This window comes from Hyla sarda, chromosome 13 (genome assembly GCF_029499605.1).
Source record: "Hyla sarda isolate aHylSar1 chromosome 13, aHylSar1.hap1, whole genome shotgun sequence".
Taxonomy (NCBI): domain Eukaryota; kingdom Metazoa; phylum Chordata; class Amphibia; order Anura; family Hylidae; genus Hyla; species Hyla sarda.
In genome coordinates, this window is record NC_079201.1 from 22,299,976 (window position 1) to 22,319,236 (window position 19,261).

The window sequence follows — 19,261 nt, forward strand, 5'->3', positions numbered from 1 at the left end:
GGTGACCCAGACAAAGCTACTTCCATAACAATTTATTACAGAGTAATATGAAAAGCAGCTGCCAAAAGATGCTGAAGATATTACTACAAATGTCACGTCATGTTTGACTAATGTTCAGGTCAAAAACCCACAGTTCTGTAGAACATAAGCAAAAAACCTAGCACTGCCAAGCCCTGGTCACCTGCTGTCCCTGGTGGGCACTTGCCCAGCAGAAATACAATCATTTGACACTAAGAATGTATGCGCTGTTTAGTGAAGCTTTTCTTAAAATGATTCTGAATAACAAGCAATGTATAATCCTTGTTATCAGCAAGACATAAAACCCGAGGCACACGTAAACCCAGAGTCAATGATCACCATCTCAGGAGCGACAAGCCACAACCCAGGTTCATGACTCCCTAGCCGGGTGCACAAACTAAATATTAACATCTTCTAATTCATGATCGATGCAATAATGTTTAACCCCTTAAGGACCCATGACGTACCGGTACGTCACGAGTCTGTTCCCATTCTATAACCAGGGCCACAGTGTGGCCTCTAACAATGGCCAGGACCCGTGGCTAATAATGCGCGGCACTGATCGCGGTACCGCTCGCTATTAACCCTTTAGACGCATCGTTCAAAGTTGAATGCCACGTCTAAAGTGAAAATAAATCATTGCCGGTTAACTCAGGGGGCTGTTCGGGATGTCCGCGGCGAAATCGCGGCATCCCGAACAGCTGTGACACAGCAGGAGGGTCCCTAACCTTGCCTCCTGGTGTCCAATCGCCAAATGACTGCTCAGTGCCTGAGATCCAGGCATGAGCAGTCAAGCGGCAGAATCTTTGATCAATGGTTTCCTATGAGAAACTATTGATCAATATAAAAGATCAGTGTGTACAGTGTTATAGGTCCCTATGGGAGTTACAACATTGCAAAAAAAAAGTGAATGAAGATCATTTAACCCCTTCCCTAATAAAAGTTTGGTTTTATAGTCTGCTAATAATCCTGTTGGTTTTATAGTCTACTAATAATACTTACTTGTGTTTTTCAGGATATAAGATCTCCTGGGAGGAGTTTAACCAGACAAACACCAGAGTAACGCACTATCTGCCCAACCTCACCTTGGAGTATCGGGTCACTGGCTTGACGTCACTCACCACCTATACCATCCAGGTGGCTGGCATGACCTCAAAGGGTCAAGGAGCAGTAGTTTCCTCCACCATCTCTTCCGGTGTACCACCAGGTTGGTATGGTGACAGTACATAGTGATCACCGGAAAAGCTTTACCACTTTTTCCCTTTTTAATATTTACTGGAACAGAGCATTGGCATTGTGGCATCTTTGACTTTGCTTTTGTGTGATTTTCCATTAGCAGAGGTACTTGATAATATAATTGTTCTTTATTACAAAAGACTAATCTGTCATCGGCTCTGCAGCAGCTCGTCACCTCGCCATCTCTCCGATGGAAACCACAATTGCAAAGACAATAATAGTAATTAATCTCATTTGGGCAACCGCTGCCTGACAAAATGGACTAGAATAGCGCTTATGAAAAATCACAGGGTCCAGGCTACTTGATCTCCTACCGTGAGGCGGAAAGCAACAATTCTGCAAAAATTTGATCTACTTAGATTTCATAGCTGAACTTTGCTCTGCAGGGGGTAACAATAGAAATGTAGAAAAACTAAAAATCATATTGTGTACACTACAAAAACATTTTTTAAATCCTTAAAGCGTACCTGTCATAGTGCAAAAAAAAGGAAAAAAAGTTATATGTTACTCAGGACCCAATCCTGATCATGTGCATATAACTTTTATGTGTCTCGGACCTATATATCCAGAGATATAAGCATTTATCTGCTGGTGAGTTACTTTTTCATTGTGCAGGCTGGAGGGGGCGTGTCAGTCGGTCTCCCTCACAGGAGCAAGTTTGTGCAGCTAGCCAATCAGTACTCTCTACTCTGTAACCCTTTCCTCTCTGGTTTTATGCTGTGTCATGTTACACAGAGGAAGATGCTTGGAGCTTGCCTGCAGTAATCAGAAGACATTATGGTGAATTCATAACAGGATAAAATGTATAAATATAAGAATAGATCTTAATATAAAATTAGTGCAAGGATTTTATAGATAAAAGTACAGCATTTTTATGAATACATGTTCTATCTGTTTTATCTTCTCCTAGTAAAGCTGGATGCTAATCAGCATAGCTGTCACTGTGTTTGTCATTCATCTTTCACAAACTCCTGAATGTCTGATCAACTTCTTTGTCATTCAGGAGTCCGAGAAAGCTTTGACTATTTCAGGATGCTGGGAGTTGTAGTTTGGTAAAAACTGAAGCTGCAATGTTTGTAAATAACTGTGTAAGAGCAGTGTTGCCTCCAGCTGTTTTAAAACTACAGCTCCCAGCATGTCCACATATCCTTTATCTGTAGTTTTGCATACACAATAGAAATCTCCTATACTGGATACCCGTATGCTTTTATGGGGAAGACTAGCAGGGAGCCCATAGGTCACTCTTGCGGTCAGCTGGTCACTGGTACCTCCTGGGTAACAATCACATGGTACATCACATGGTATGTCAAATGGTACAACTCTTAAGGTGATAACACATTTTATACAGTACAACATATTTACAATGGGGAACCTAATGCAGGAGGCCCCGGGGACACTGAAGGATGCTGCCTGATAGGACAGTGAAGGTACGGGGTAACATCTCCCGTACTGGGCCACCACCAATGAATGGAGCGTGTGCCGGCTGCAGCACGCGCACCTCACTGAGCGTCAGGTCCGTCCCAGTGATCGCGGCGGGCCGCGGCGTATCCTCTATCTTGTGAATAGGGTAAAAGTTATTTTTCGCTGGAGATCTCCTTTAAGTGGATTGAAGCTGAGCTGCAGTAACACATCACGACCGGCTTCTGCTTCACTGTGCATGCCCAGAAAACCCATTAAAAGTATCAGATACACTAAAAAGCTGTGCTTCTGTTTCAGCAGGACATGATCCTCTGAATGCAAATGGGAAACTTTACATTAACTGACAGCAAGCAGAGATCTTATAAATGATAAGCTGAATCACATGACTTTAAAGAAGATGCTGTACATTATACAGTGATGATGTAGTTTCTAATATGGTCTGTACTATCGTCCTACAGAACTACCTGGAGCGCCCACCAATATCGCCATAACTAACATTGGACCTCGCTCTGTTACACTTCAGTTCCGACCAGGTTATGATGGGAAAACATCCATCTCTAGGTGGCAAGTGGAAGCCCAGGTAAGGAAACTGGAAGCACATGTCTCTAAGGGTATATGCTGCAGATCTTCTCAATTAAAGGGGAACTCTGGCGGAAAACCCTTTTTTTTTTTTTTTTAATCAACTGGTGCCAGAAAGTTAAACAGATTTGTAAATTACTTTTATTAAAAAATCTTAATCCTTCCAGTACTTATTAGCTGCTGAATACTACAGAGGAAATTATTTTCTTTTTGGAACACAGAGCTCTCTGCTGACATCACGAGCACAGTGCTCTCTGCTGACATCATGACCACATTGCTCTCTGCTGACATCTCTGTCCATTTTAGGAACTGTTCAGAGCAGCATATGTTTGCTATGGGGATTTTTTTCCTACTCTGGACAGTTCTTAAAAATGGACAGCAGAGAGCACTGTGCTTGTGATGTCAGCAGAGAGCTCTGTGTTCCAAAAAGAAAAGAATTTCCTCTGTAGTATTCAGCAGCTAATAAGTACTGGAAGGATTAAGATTTTTTAAATAGAAGTAATTTACAAATCTGTTTAACTTTCTGGCACCAGTTGATTTAAAAAAATAAAATAAAGTTTTCCACCGGAGTACCCCTTTAACTTAAATAGGGAAGTCATAATATGCAACAAATCCGCAGCATGTGAAAATACCATAATACACAGAAATCCTTTATTTTTTTTCTTTTACATTTCCATAACATCTGGCATTCTAACTATGTAAGGTTGGAACACAAGGGGAATCTGAAGAATGGCTTCTCATACATCAGTTGCCCAATGAGCCCAATGCCCGTTCTCTGGTGGTTCCTGGGCTGACTCCTTTCACCTTCTATTGGTAAGTCGAAGCATTGTGGTTAGAGATGAGCGAATTTACAGTAAATTCGATTCGTCACGAACTTCTCGGCTCGGCAGTTGATGACTTATCCTGCATAAATTAGTTCAGCTTTCCAATGCTCCGGTGGGCTGGAAAAGGTGGATACAGTCCTAGGAAAGAGTCTCCTAGGACTGTATCCACCTTTTCCAGCCCACGGGAGCACCTGAAAGCTGAACTCATTTATGCAGGAAAAGTCATCAACTGCCGTGCCGAGAAGTTTGTGACGAATCGAATTTACTGTAAATTCGCTCATCTCTAATTGTGGTCATTGAGAGGGGGGGGGGGGATCTATTGCATAATGTTACATGTACTCATGAGAAATACTGTTTTTTCCAGTTTTCGGATGCGACAAGTGAACATTGTAGGTACCAGCCCCCCCAGTCTGGTTTCCAGAAGGATCCATACATTGCAGGCCCCACCAGACATGTTTCCAACTAACGTGACCCTGCGGACGGCCAGTCAGACCAGCCTGTGGGTGCGCTGGGTGGTGAGTGTGAATCCAGATTTACTAATTCATTATGGAGACATATTCCCACATGTACCCTACATATACTTGCACCCCCAGAAAGAAACTCCCCCCCCCCCCCCCCCTTTGTGAATGTGCAGGGGCTGAACCAGCCACATGACTAATAGTCAAACCTGGTTAGAAAAAAATACCCAGTACTGCTTCCTAGCTTCTCACAAGTCATTCCTTCCCGCAGCCCTTACCAGAGACAGCATATAATGGTAATCCTGAATCTGTGGGGTATAAGATCCGATACGTGAGAACCGATGCAAAAGGGAAGTCCTCCACCCACGTCATTCATGACCGCATCGAGAGGGAGTACACTATTGAAGATCTAGAAGAGTGGACAGAATATTCTGTGCAAGTTGTTGCCTTTAACAGCATTGGATCTGGGCCCTGGAGTCCCGTTGTGGTGGCGAGGACCAGGGAGTCAGGTAAGAGATAAGTCTGATATCTTTGGTTAGGTCTGAAGAATTGTCTAAAGTGTATGGGGGGAGGGGGTCCCTTCTACCCACAACAGCAGATGTCAAGGAGGGAAAAATATTGGGCTGACAAGGTGTCCAGCAGCAGCTCACTCCCCTTTCCATTCAGAACACATTTATGCTCAGCTGAGTTTATATATTGGGGGTCAAACAGGTGTATGTCCGTTTTTTTGTGACATTGGGTAAGCTTAGAGTGGTGTTTCCCGACCAGGGTGCCTCCAGCTGTTGCAAAACAACAACCCCCAGCATCCGGGCATGCTGGTGGTTGTAGTTTTGCAACAGCTGGAGGCACCCTGGTTGGGAAAACACTGGCTTAGAGGAGTATATCCTGGGAAGTCAGGAGCGCTGCCAGTGTTTAAATGAAGAGAACTTTATAGCAGATGTGCAGAAGATCCAGGGATTTGGTTTATTTGCATTTCCATCCCCACTCTAAAGCTGGATATAGTACGTGGGAGGATAGGAATATAGAAAATACAATAAATGAATTGCAAACATCCCATTTGTTCCTATGGTTATATCTAAACCTCATCTTATGGCCGTTTCCTGCTTTCAGTTCCGTCCTCTGGACCCGGCAATGTCTCTGCTCTGGCCACAACATCAAGCAGCATCTTGGTACGTTGGAGCGAAATCCCAGAACCAGAACGGAATGGACTCATCCTGGGTTACAAGGTGAGGGGCCGTACATTCATATATAGATGTCATCCAAGGTGTCCAAAATGATAAAGCCTTATTTCTAGGTCCATTTGCCTCAGAGCTTTCACAAGCAGGCAGAAGGGTCACAAACCAAGAACAGAGTTTACATTTATTTGTTATCTTGCCTTAGATCCGTCAGGTTCACATATGTCCAGCGATCGGCACAGTTTCCATCTGGCCTGTTTGCACAGGATGAATAAGCTTTGTATACAGCATTCATACACTGGAGGACAACCTTCCCAAATAGTCCATAGGTCCAGAGCCGTGCACCATTTCAATCTATAGGACATCATGTGGGGGGGCAATGGATCCAGCTTGTTGCATCACATGTTCACCTATGGATTAGTGTTGAGTGGCATAGGCCATATTCGAATTTGCGATATTTCGCAAATATATGGATGAATATTCATCCTATATTCGCGAAATCCGCATATTCGCTATGTTCATTTTTTTATTTATTTTTTCATGCAAAAATTTGTCAAGAAATTTTCATAAAGAAATTCGCATAGTGCACATGTGCGATTATATCTTTCCCCTAAAAGAAGGGAGGGACCAGTGTCCTCTGACTGGAAGTGCCGATATTCGCAAATATTCGCGAATATTTGCAAAAATTCAAAAAAACGAATATTCATCATTATGAATATATATCACTATATTCTAAATATTTGCGAAATCTTGAAGTGCCAACATTTGCGGTAAAAATTATAATTTTAAATATTTGCGCTCAACACTACTCTGGATTACCAGACATATGTAAAACACTTTTTTCTGGTCACTTATCTTTATTTATATCTTAGCAGAGTAGACAGCAGCTACATAAAGCATTTCTTGCTCTAGAGGACCTGCCCCATCCGGCATTATACAGACAGCTTATTGCAATGGACATTGTGTGATGCTTCATTTTCCTTGTGGTGGCGCCGTAGAGAAACTGAACACTTGCTGTTGGTTTGCTCCACAGATTACTACTGACCACTAGGGGGGGACATGTTGTGATCAATTTATTGTCAACCCCTTCTATACAGTAGGGGTTGTCCATAATGGAGAACTCTTCTAGGCAAATTATTGTTTAATAAACATTACCTTGATTTAAAGGTGAACTCTAGAACACATCAAGTCTTTCATACTTAATTGTAAGCAGCAAGCTCAGTGTGTTTGGACCGCTGAATTGGATACACTTATGGACCACTATGTTGGAACAAGGCGAAACATCCATTAAGATGCCAGTCCAAAACTATAGTTTGTAGGAGTAAAATGCCAAATTTGTCTAAAAGTGCACATCTAAATAAATAGGACTTATTTTCTTCTATTAGTTTGTACCATGTTTCGGCTTTGAACCTAAAGAAATTTTTCTGAACAATAAAAGTCCCCATTAAACCTTTTCAACGTTTCTTGCTACTTTTTAACATTGGAAAGTGTCAAGGAAATTCTGTCTTGTGGACAGCTCCTGGGTTGCTGGTAGTAGTAACTTACTTGTTTTTCTTGTCTTGTATAGATTCTTTACAAGGAGAAAGATTCGGACAATCCTCCTCGCTTTTGGCTTGTGGAAGGTAATGCCTCCCGAAGTGTTCAGCTAACCAACCTGGGGAAATACGTTCTCTACGAAATCCAGGTCTTGGCATACACAAGGATAGGAGATGGAGTACCAAGCACACCGGCAATACTGGAGAGAACCCTGGACGATGGTAAGGATGTGTGCTTCGGGACATATTTAGCCTGATTCTTACTACTGGAACAAGAATGTCATGTTGTAGGCATTGTATCTATATAGAGAAAAAAACAGCAGAGCTTCTCATGGGATAGTCCTTAAGATATGGATGTATTCTTAAGTGCTGGTGGGACAATAGGGGCAATCTCGCTCACCTTTTATGGTTGTGTGCCAGACACAACCACCTATGATAGCATATGGTAACGGTGCAGCCACCCCGGTATCGGCATTCAGGAAGCCTTGGCCGATTGTAGAAGCATCATATGAATGGGTGTAGAAAATCCACGAGGTCTTGGCGCACTCAGTTAAGTAAAATCACAGATAAAAAGTCCATTTATTGTAGTGGCAGAAAACAGACGCGTTTCGAGGCCTAACCAGCCTCTTTCTCAATGTTACAATGGCATCATGCATTGTGATTTTACCTAACTGATTGCGCCGAGACCTCATGGATTTTCTACACCCATTCATCTGATGTTATAGGCATTGGAAGTACAATGAAAACTACATATAGTAACATAGAAAAAAAAAAAAAGGCCATCAAAACCCCTTAGGGTGCGTTCACACGGAGGAATTCACGAGGAATAATATTGGTCAGGAAATTGTAGCCTTCTGTCATTTTATCCATCAACCGGAATTCCAGCGGAATTTCCATGCGGAAATGAAGAGGAATGAAGGAGGCGGCTATTAAATTTACTTTTCTGAATTCCGCCTGAAAACGTTGTCGGGCAGAATTTTTTTTTTACCATTGACTTCTATTGGATTCTGCTCGCGGATTCCGCTTGAAAAATCAACATGTTCTTTCTTCAAGCGGAAAGGAATTAAGCGTCGGATTGCTGCTAGCAGAATTTCCGCAGTGTGAACAGGACAGCAGAAAAAACATTAAAGTCAATGGGCCGAGGAGATGTGCATTAATTTGGAGCTGAGAATTCAAGAGGAATTACTCAGTGTGAACGCACCCATTGAGGCTGTTACTAATTGTCCTATACCATGGGGACAAGATCCTTCTCTAAACAAAATATGGCGTTAGAATAAGTCCACAGATCAATGTTCTCTCTCTATAAATCTAGTATCATATAGTATCTATAAATCAGTGTTTAAACTCTTTTATTGGCAGAGAGTTCCATAGTCTCACTGCTCTTACAGTAAAGAATCCCTGTTTATGCCAGTGTAGAGTGTGGTCTTCTCAGGGGGTTGGTTTTTGCAAATAAAAATGACCTCTATGGTATGGGGGTAGTGATAAGGGGCCATTCCTTCTTCTAAATGCATTGGCTGTACATGCTGTCTTGTATTGGACCCTGCTTTGTACTGTATTCACACAATACAGTAATATAGAGTTTCTGGCAGCTCTCCAGGCAGCTTGTATCTTGTGAAGTGTAGTGAACCCTGTATGAGGTGAGCACATCCACATGATTCACAGCTTCAAGTTTCTATCTGTTTTCAGTTCCAGGTCCCCCGGTGGGAATACTGTTTCCTGAGGTGAGAACAACCTCTGTTCGCCTCATTTGGCAGACCCCAGCTGCTCCCAATGGTATCATTTTAGGTAAGAACTTACATTTTTCACACTTATATTAGTTAGGGACCTGAAAAAAAGGTTTATCAAGATGGTAGTGGAATTTCTAAATGTAGGCTTCATGCAAGGAACCTATACTACAACACCATAGTTCAGGGTTTCCCAACCAGGGTGCCTCCAGCTGTTGCAAAACTACAACTCCCAGCATGCCCGGACAGCCGTTGGCTGTCCGGGCATGCTGGGAGTTGTAGTTTTGCAACAGCCGGAGGCACCCTGGTTGGGAATCACTGCCATAGGTTATGCAGCTGCATGGTGCCCTCCATATGACCAGTTTAGCAGCAATACTTTTAGGGGATAATGTTTTGGGACCTGCCATATAATGTCATTTCTCAGATTCACATCTTAAAGGGGTACTCCGGTGAAAACCTTTTTTCTTTTAAATCAACTGGTGGCAGAAAGTTAAACATATTTGTAAATTACTTCTATTAAAAAATCTTAATCCTTCCTGTACTTATTAGCTGCTGAATACTACAGAGGAAATTCTTTTCTTTTTGGAATGCTCTCTGATGACATCACGACCACAGTTCTCTCTGCTGACGTTATTATAATAATAACGCTTTATTTATTGTTGTCCTTAGTGGGATTTGAACCCAAGTCCCCAGCACTGCAAGGCAGCAGTGCTAACCACTGAGCCACCATGCTGCCCTTAGCATACATCTGCTATGCATGGTTGCTAAAATGGACAGAGATGTCAGCAGAGAGCACTGTGCTCGTGATGTCATCAGTGTTCCAAAAAGAAAGGAATTTCCTCTGTAGCATTCAGCAGCTAATAAGTACTGGAAGGATTAAGATTTTTTAATAGAAGTAATTTACAAATATGTTTAACTTTCTGCCACCAGTTGATTTAAAAGAAAAAAGGTTTTCACCGGAGTACCCCTTTAAACCTGCATACAAAACTGAAAACGTAGTCATTTCTATGGGCACCATATGACATAACTATACATCACTGCTAAAAAAACAGCCAAAAAGGCTACAGAATAGAAAAATATTAGTAACAATCGAATTCGATAGCGTTTGTTCTATTATGGCCTATTCACATGTACAGTATTCTGCGCAGATTTTCTGCTGCAGATTTCAATGTAAACTGAATGACCGAACACAGCTTGAAATCCTGCGCAGAATACTGTACGTGTGAATAGACCCTTATGGTCCACAGCTTGACACAGCCATCTGCAGAAGAACATGAAGTCTCCTCTTACAGTCTGTACGAATGGCTGTGTGACCACCTGCGGACTCTAGAAGTAGTTGGTGGCAGGGGGTGCAGTCAGATCATAACGGGCTCGAACGTTACCAAGCATTATTACAAGCACACCATGGTCCCGGCAGGATAACATCACGTCTTTCACTTTACAGCGTATCAGATCACTCACAGACTCAACACGACCAACGCAAACACCGCCACAGTGGAAGTGCTGAATCCCAGTGTGCGGCAGTATACGGCCACGGGACTCAGACCAGAGTCGGTCTACTTGTTTCGAATCACAGCCCAGACACGTAAGGGATGGGGGGAAGCTGCTGAAGCGCTGGTGGTCACCACAGAAAAGAGAGGTAAGTCGTTTTTGATATCTATGAGTTAAAGGGGTACTCCACTGGAAAAAAAAAATTTAAATCAACTGGTGCCAGAAAGTTAAACAGATTTGTAAATTACTTCTATTTAAAAATCCTAATCCTTCCAGTACTTATCGGCTGCTGTATGCTCCACAGGAAGTTCTTTTCTTTTTGAATTTCCTTTCTGTCTGACCACAGTGTTCTCTCTTGACACCTCTGTCCATGTCAGCAACTGTCCGGAGCAGGAGAGGTTTGCTATAGAGATTTGCTCTTATTCTGGACAGTTCCTGACATGGACAGAGGTGTCAGCAGAGAGCACTGTGGTCAGACTGAAAGGAAATTGGGAAAAAAAAAAAGAAAAGAAAAATAACTTCTTGTGGAACATACAGCAGCTGATAAGTACTGGAAGGATTTAGATTTTTTAATAGAAGTAATTTACAAATCTGTTTAACGTTCTGGCACCAGTTGATTTAAAAAATATATTTTTTTGCTCCTTTAAAGCACTTAATAGTGCCCAATAATTATAATTTGCCATACATGCCTATAAATAGAATTAACAGAAAATAGGATGGTCCGGCACTAACAAGACTAGGGTAAGCAGGAATAGCTAACGGAAAACTGCGGCAGCGAGATCCAGGTAATGGATCCAGGTAACAGAAGACAGGACAGCACTCACTATCCAAATCTGCTTTATTCAAGCGTTGTGATGACAAAGATGTGTGCCCAGGTGGAGGCGGGGAGCACAGCCGGGACAGACTGTTTCACGCTATAACAGCGCTTCTTCAAGCCTGTGTACCTTGAAGAAGCGTTGTTATGAAACGGTCTATCCCGGCTGTGCTCCCCGCCTCCACCTGGGCACACATTCTTTGTCATCACATCGACTGCATTGATTGGAGTCCGACCACAGAGACCCCCAGTGATCCCTATAATGGGAACAGCACTCAGTTCAAAGTCTGCGGCACTGAAAGAACCAGCCATAAACCATTCTGGTGATCAGTAGGGTGTCAGGTTTGGACCTTCAATGATCAAATGTCACCCATGTAGGGGATGGGCAGTACAAAGTGGATAGGTAATACAGTGATCCCTCAACTTACAATGGCCTCAACATACAATAGTTTCAACATACAATGGTCTTTTCTGGACCATTGTAACTTGAAACCAGACTCAACATACAATGTTACAGACAGTCCAGATCTGTGTCAATGGCTGGAAGAACTGACCAATCAGAATGGACATTTCACTGGTAAAACCCCTGTATTACTGAAGTGTATGCACTGACTGGTGTCTGGTAGCGCCCCCTACAGTACAGGGAAGTATTACATGTTCTGTACTCTTTACCTGTATTACTGAAGTGTATGCACTGACTGGTGTCTGGTAGCGCCCCCTACAGTACAGGGAGGTATTACATGTTCTGTACTCTTTACCTGTACCAGGGTTAGCTGCTCCTTTGGACACCAGGTGAGGGCGGCTCCATGTTACTTTTTTAGGACACGGTATACTATACAGGACCCCGAAGAAGCTCCTGTCCTCTACATAGACTAGTGTTTCCCAAGCAGAGTGCCCCCAGCTGTTGCAAAACTACAACAGCTGTAGTTTTGCTACAGCTGGAGGCTCTCTGCTTGGGAAACACTGACAGACAGTGATTACAGCTCCCAGCAGATCTTTCTTACTATTATATGTAAGAACTTGCTTTATCTTTATTACCGTAGTTATCTACTTTAATTTTCCTATATTTGGATGACATTTTGGGGCTTTAGAACCAATTACCGGGTTTCCATAGAGTTCTGGTCTCAACATACAATGGTTTCAACATACAATGGTCGTCCCGGAACCAATTAATATTGCACTGTACAATGCTTCTGAATAAAATACCCCTTTAACACACTATATGGAAATTCCTATAGAAAGTAAATAATCGGTAGATGTTTTCTTTTGCAGACCGCCCTCAGCCCCCCAGTAAGCCTGTATTTCTGCAGGAAGAGGTTAAGTCCCGAAGTGTACTGCTCTCATGGGAACCAGGGAGTGATGGCCTTTCTCCTGTACGTTACTACACCATCCAAACCAGAGATCTACCTAAAGGACGTTGGGTGGTGCACTCCTCCTCCATCAGTCACAATGCCACCTCTGCTGTTGTTAACCGGTAAAGAGTTAATTCTTAAATTGTTGCCAACATGCTCCATGGTAGTAGCCATCTTGTAGATGAAGCCAGTGTTAGTCAGTAGTAATGACATTAGAATTGGGTGGGGGCCATACCTCTAGCCAGTCTTGTCCTAGAATAGGGGTGTCAGTACCAGTCCCAAAGCTAAAAGGTGTATGTAGAGAAGTGTTTCCCAACCAGGGTGCCTCCAGCTGTTGGAAAACTACAACTGCCAGCATGGCCGGACAGCAAAAGGCTGCCTAGGGATGCTGGGAGTTGTAGTTTTGCAACAGCTGGAGGCACCCTGGTTGGGAAACACTTCTCTACATACACCTTTTAGCTTTGGGACATTTTCTTAGGGTTAACATATCTTATACAATCTCTGCCACCAAACTGCATTTGTATTGGATTCTCACTATAATTTCACTGACATTTTTTCAGATTAAAACCATTCACATCATACAAATTTCGAGTCAAAGCAACCAATGACATTGGAGACAGTGAATACAGCGCAGAATCTGAGTCCCTAACTACACTGCAAGCTGGTAAGTCACAGTAACCCACAATGCTGGTTGGTTGTACCGTACTTACATAATGTTAATATGACTCCCTTATATACACAAGATGCCCTCCAAAGCCCCATGATTGGCATGGGACAGACTCTCAGAGCAGTGCTGTTGGCTGCCATATAACCCATCAGGTGCCCTACTAAACCCCCAAAATTTGGGGGGGTTGTTACACCTTTAAAGTGGTGAAAGGACCTTGATATGCTGCCTTCTCTCTGATAACTAGGTAACAAATAATGGACCTGTATGATAACAATATCACTTATATTTGTATATGTTACTTTATTTTCTAGCACCCGATGATGCGCCCGCGATTCTGTCTGTCACCCCTCAGACAACCACCTCCGTATTAATTCACTGGCAGGTATGGGGGTGTTTGCATTTATTGGTGTATTGTGTGTTTGTTTTTTTTTATATATATATATATATATATATATATATATATATATATATATATATATATATATATGATCTACACAGCATTTAAAGAGCCATCCTTTCTTAGGGATGTAATGACTATGGGGGGAGATTTATCAAAACCTGTCCAGAGGAAAAGTTGCTGAGTTGCCCATAGCAACCAATCAGATTGCTTTTTTCATTTTTCAGAGGCCTTGTTAAAAATGAAAGAAGCGATCTGATTGGTTGCTATGGGCAACTGGGCAACTTTTCCTCTGGACAGGTTTTGATAAATCTCCCCCATCATGTTTTCCATGTGGGTAACGTGTAGGGAAAGCTCAAAAAAAGGTGTGGACTAGTTTAGGAGACTACACTATTCTCATAGATGGGATCCTGGGAAATAAAATAAAAAGGTGTCAATTAAATGGATGCCATAATTGTTTTTGGGTGATGCATGTCATTGTATGGGATCAGACGCAGGCATCCATTTAAACCATATAGGTGATCAGCTTTTCGTGCTGTCAGGCCATGCCCCCTCAATGCAAGTCTATGGGAGGGGGCGTGGTCGACCCCCACATTGCATACACAGCGTTCGGAACTAAATGTTCCGAAAGCTGGCCAGTGGATGCTATCAATGACAGACCGGTGGCATCAGTCTTCCATAGACTATTATGGCATCTGTTTACTGGATACGTCATACAAATCTATGGGGAAGTCACTCTTGGGCATTCGTCACACCTTAACAATATATGGTGCAGGCTTTCTGCAACATGGAGGAAAAGGTGTGAACAAGGCCGTTCTTCTAGGTTCTGTTATTCCCCGTTATCCTCCAGATCAGACAGCAGAGATATTGACTATAATGCTCTTCTATGGGATTGTGCAGAACGCCCTATCCTTATGATCACTACTAAATCACGTCTCTCCGGTGCAGAGATCCCCCTGGGGATGACTCTCTAGGTTAAATGCTTTTTGTCTTTAGGCTCCAGCAGAAGACAAAATCAATGGCATCCTCCTGGGCTACCGAATCCGCTACCGTGAACTTGTATACGATGGGATGAGGAGCTTCACGTTGCGAAACATCAACGACCCTAATGCCAAATGGGCAGATTTAACATGTAAGTAACATATTATGTGCCTCCGAGGAGCACTTTTCCCACACGTCGTCTGCAGCTATATCTTTCCTTAACTTACTAGAATTGTCATTTAAAAAGACGGGAAACATCTGCTGCGGCAGCTTGTAACGTTAGCCATATTGGTTATCACCAGCTTTCCCCAAAAAGAACAGGTAAAAAAGAATCTGTCAGAGGACGACTCAAGCATTTCTATTTACTGGGAATTTTACAGTAGTATAAGCTTGAGACAGACTCCTAGCAGATGTGGTTGGTAAATCCACAGTAAGTGAATGTAAGCACGGCTGGGATAAAAACACATATCTATCCTAAGATAAAATACAAAGGAATTGTTCTACCTACAATATCCAATTTTCGGATTTTCTATTTGTAGGATAAATGCTTTTTGAAAACATCTATGAATGAGTGTGAGCTTGTGTCCTAAAAAGTATTTTGCAAGGCATGTGTGTCCATACTGCAGTGTTTCCCAACCAGGGTGCCTCCTGCTATGGCAAAACTACAACTCCCAGCATGCCCGGACAGCCAGAGGCTGTCCGGGCATGCCGGGAGTTGTAGTTTTGAAACAGCGGGAGGCACCCTAGTTGGGGAAACACCGCCAGCTGTATCCACTCTTAGTGTGCTAAGACAAAGGGTGCATACCCGAAACGCGTCCACGCTGATTTATGGTTGTTGTTTGCTGGCTGAATCCCGCTTGCATGCGGTTTTATGGGATCCGAATAAACAGAATTTCATCGTTACCACTGGCTACTTCCTTTTCGTTCTTTGCTTATGCTGGAGTAACATAGCCGTGCTGGGAATCCTGAGAGCTGACCTTTCCTGCCTGATGCCAGAAGTGCATCAGTTGGCATCAGTTACGCATCATCCGGCATCCATTGTTTGTGATCAGCGGACGGGGGAATGCAGCATGATGGGATCAGTTCTTCATTTTCCCTCCTGCAGCACCGGAGGGGGGGGGGGGGAAAAACTGACGACGCATATATGTAAAGGAGGCCTTAGACAGCATTTTCAGTGTGACAGGTTTGCTTTAAAGGGGCACTCCACCACGGGGATAACATGTGTGATCGCTGGGGGACCCCCTGCGATCTCTGGGCCGGCGCTGGAGCGTTCATGAACATGATGACACACCACGCCCCCTCCATTCGTGTCTATGGGAGGGGGTGTGACGGCTAGTACATAACCATCACGCCTCCTCCCATAGAGCGTGGCGGCTGTGGTCACCAGTCTGAGCGCTCCGTGCACCAGATGACTGGGGTGCTGCGGCGGTGATCAGACATATCCTGTGAATAGGGGATAACATGTCTAGCAGCAGAGTACCCCTTTAAGGCTAAATTCACATCACAAAACGGAGCTGGACCGTCCATTGCACAACAGACAACGACGGATCCCTTTGACTTGAATGGGGTTCGTCTGGTTTACCGGTGGTGTCTGTTTTGCAGCGTTTGAGCGGAAAAACCTAATCTGCAGCATTTTTTGCTCAGCACAAGTACCGCTTTTTTGACTGATTCAGCGAACGGAGCTTCACCGCTGATGTGATAGAGGCCTAAACTAAAGTCTGCTGTATGGCTATGACTGCTGCCCAGCATTGTGTTATACATGAGGACCATACATATTTGTGATTTACTTATGCGACCTCTAGACGTACATTTTCAGTAATCTAAATAGTATATTCCATCTTGTCCTGCTGTCAGGTGATAACGTCCTGTAGGATAAATGCCCGTCCTGGCCGAGTCCCCCGATACTGTAGGACCTTGTCCCCGCACATCAGCGTCTGCTGAATTAATTCTGTGAGATAGCAGGTACAGGTCATATAGTGGATGAGGCCTCTGGATCCCTTTTTGAGGAATGTCTTTTTATCGGAGATCTGCACAGTAAATATAACCAAGGATGTTTCTGAATAATGGAGATCAGATATGTGCGGACAACGCCAAAGACCAAAATAACCCATCACATCCTAAGCGTTCAAGGGCAGCTGAATGAGTTTGTGCTGGTCACTGTATTGGGTGGCACCAGTTTTGCTTTAAAAGGGGTTATCCAGGAAAAAAACTTTTTATATATAATCTCAACTGGCTCCAGAAAGTTAAACAGATTTGTAAATTACTTCTATTAAAAAATCTTAATCTTTCAGTACTTATGAGCTGCTGAAGTTGAGTTGTTCTTTTCTGTCTAAGTGCTCTCTGATGACACCTGTCTCGGGAACTGTCCAGAGTAGAAGCAAATCCCCATAGCAAACCTCTTCTACTCTGTGCAGTTCCCGAGACAGACAGAGATGTCAGCAGAGAGCATTGTTGTCAGACAGAAAAGAACGACTCAACTTCAGCAGCTGATAATTATTGGAAGGATTAAGATTTTTTAATAAAAGTAATTTACAAATCTGTTTAACTTTCTGGAGCCAGTTGATATATAAACAAAGTTTTTTCCTGGATAACCCCTTTAACCCTACCTGCATTTTATCAAAGGAGATAAGGAAAGGGGGTCAAGTACGAACAGAAGACTTGGAGAAATGTGAATGTACTGCTTATAGCTCCAAATCAAAAGGGCTCATTGCATGCCAGCTGTAATCTATGGGACTGTCAAGCACACGACAGTCCCAGTAAAGGCTCCACACTGTATGTTATGTCGTTGTCTGTCATGTCTATATGTCAGCATGTTGTGTCTATTGTATACTAACCGCTCTCCTGCCCCTGCTCTTTACTCCCCCATTCCTCTGTCTTCTCTGTCTGTATAGCTGCCTACATGGTCCGGAACCTAAGTGAACCGTCTCTCACCCAGTACGAGTTGGACAGTAAGTGTCATCCTGACTAAGTGCCGGGCATTGGGTAAATCGCCATCCTTTATGCATATGGGGGGGGAGATTTATCAAAATCTGTGCAAAGGAAAAGCTGCCCAGTTGCCCATAGCAACCAATCAGATCACTTTTCATTTTGCAGAGGCCTTGTTAAGAATGAAAGCAGCGATCTGATTGGTTGGTATGGGCAACTGGGCAACTTTTCCTCTGGACAGGTTTTGATCAATCATGAGAACACAGAACCAACAATGATAAGATAAATTCTTCAATCTTTTCTCTTCGGTCATGTGGTTACGCATTGGGGAGAGAATCAAAAACTAACAAATTAATGTAAACTTAGACTAGACATTCCCATGCCCGATCAGTACAGAAAAACAGGAGGGGGCGTGGTGGCCCACGCTTCGGGCGGGGGTCGTGACGCGGCACCCTCTGGGAGAGCCGGGGCTCAGAACAGCGCTTGGACCCCCCACGGTCTAAAACTTATCCCCAGTCTACAGATAGGGGATAAGTTTTTCTGTACTGATCAGGATGGGACTTCTTCTTTAAGACTATTTTATAAATCTGGAGTACCTTCTGTTAGTTGGCTTGCTTTTAGGCCAAAAAGTGGCACCAGATTTTTGGCACAGGCAGTTTTGATAATCTCATCCAAGTTTGACAGAAGACGATGACACTAGGATTTAAATGGGTACTCCACTGAAAAAAAGAATAAATCAACTGGTGCCAGAAAGTTAAACAGATTTGTAAATTACTTCTATTTAAAAATCTTAATCCTTCCAGTACTTAGCTGCTGTATGCTCCACAGGAAGTTGTATAGTTCTTCTCTGCTGACACCTCTGTCCATGTTAGGAACTGTCCAGAACAGGAGAGGTTTGCTATGGAGATTAGCTCCTACTCTGGACAGTTCCTGACATGGACAGAGGTGTCAGCAGAGAGCACTGCGCTCAGACTGGAAAGAACTACACAACTTCCTCTGTAACATACAGGAGCTGATAAGTACTGGAAGGATTAAGATTTTTAAATAGAAGTAATTTACAAATTTGTATAACTTCCTGGCACCAGTTGATTTAAATAAAAATGTTTTCCAGCGGAGTACCCTTTTAAGTTTTGTGTAGACCAGGTATAGGCAACCTCTGGCACTACATGTTTAGGACTACATTTCCCATGATGCTTTGTCAGCATTTTGGCTGTAAGAGCATCATGGGAGATGTAGTTCAAAACATCTGCAGTGCTGAAGGTTGTCTATACCTGGTCTAGACTATGTCTGAGCTTTTAGTCAAAGGTACATGTTGGGAAAATATCTCCGTGTATACTGCAGACAGAAAGCTCCGACATGTAGGTATACAGAGCCATATGTTGCCCAATGACTCAATATATAGGGAAGAGCAGTCTACTGTGGTTTTCCATACAATTGTAAAAGGGTTTTCCAGCCAGACATAGGCCAAAGATGTACCACTGGATGAATGGAGCTCTATGGATTTGACTGATGCAGGGTCGTTGCTAGAGTCCTAAAACATTGGGCGCTCGGGCACTTTGTGTGAAATGTTCTTCAATAAGAAGTAAGAAACCAGTAAGAACATTAGACACTGTTCACATTAGGTCTTAGATTTCATTTTTAACATGCAATGGGTTCTCTTTATTTT

The 19,261-nt window shown here is 43.1% G+C and overlaps 1 protein-coding gene across 12 annotated transcripts in view; it reads left to right on the top strand.

Moving 5' to 3' along the window:
- Nucleotides 1–19,261, top strand: part of SDK2 (sidekick cell adhesion molecule 2) — a 727,771-nt gene that overhangs the window by 680,300 nt on the left and 28,210 nt on the right. For 11 of the 12 annotated variants that reach the window (XM_056550647.1, XM_056550649.1, XM_056550648.1 and 8 more), the window contains 14 exons: nt 1,034–1,225; nt 3,132–3,253; nt 3,956–4,065; nt 4,441–4,591; nt 4,806–5,043; nt 5,645–5,760; nt 7,277–7,466; nt 8,931–9,029; nt 10,413–10,607; nt 12,546–12,747; nt 13,186–13,289; nt 13,604–13,674; nt 14,686–14,821; nt 17,562–17,618. In XM_056550647.1, coding sequence (XP_056406622.1) covers nt 1,034–1,225; nt 3,132–3,253; nt 3,956–4,065; nt 4,441–4,591; nt 4,806–5,043; nt 5,645–5,760; nt 7,277–7,466; nt 8,931–9,029; nt 10,413–10,607; nt 12,546–12,747; nt 13,186–13,289; nt 13,604–13,674; nt 14,686–14,821; nt 17,562–17,618 — 1,983 coding nt within the window. The remainder of the gene's footprint in view (nt 1–1,033; nt 1,226–3,131; nt 3,254–3,955; nt 4,066–4,440; nt 4,592–4,805; nt 5,044–5,644; nt 5,761–7,276; nt 7,467–8,930; nt 9,030–10,412; nt 10,608–12,545; nt 12,748–13,185; nt 13,290–13,603; nt 13,675–14,685; nt 14,822–17,561; nt 17,619–19,261) is intronic. The other variant, XM_056550655.1, reaches the window with a different exon arrangement.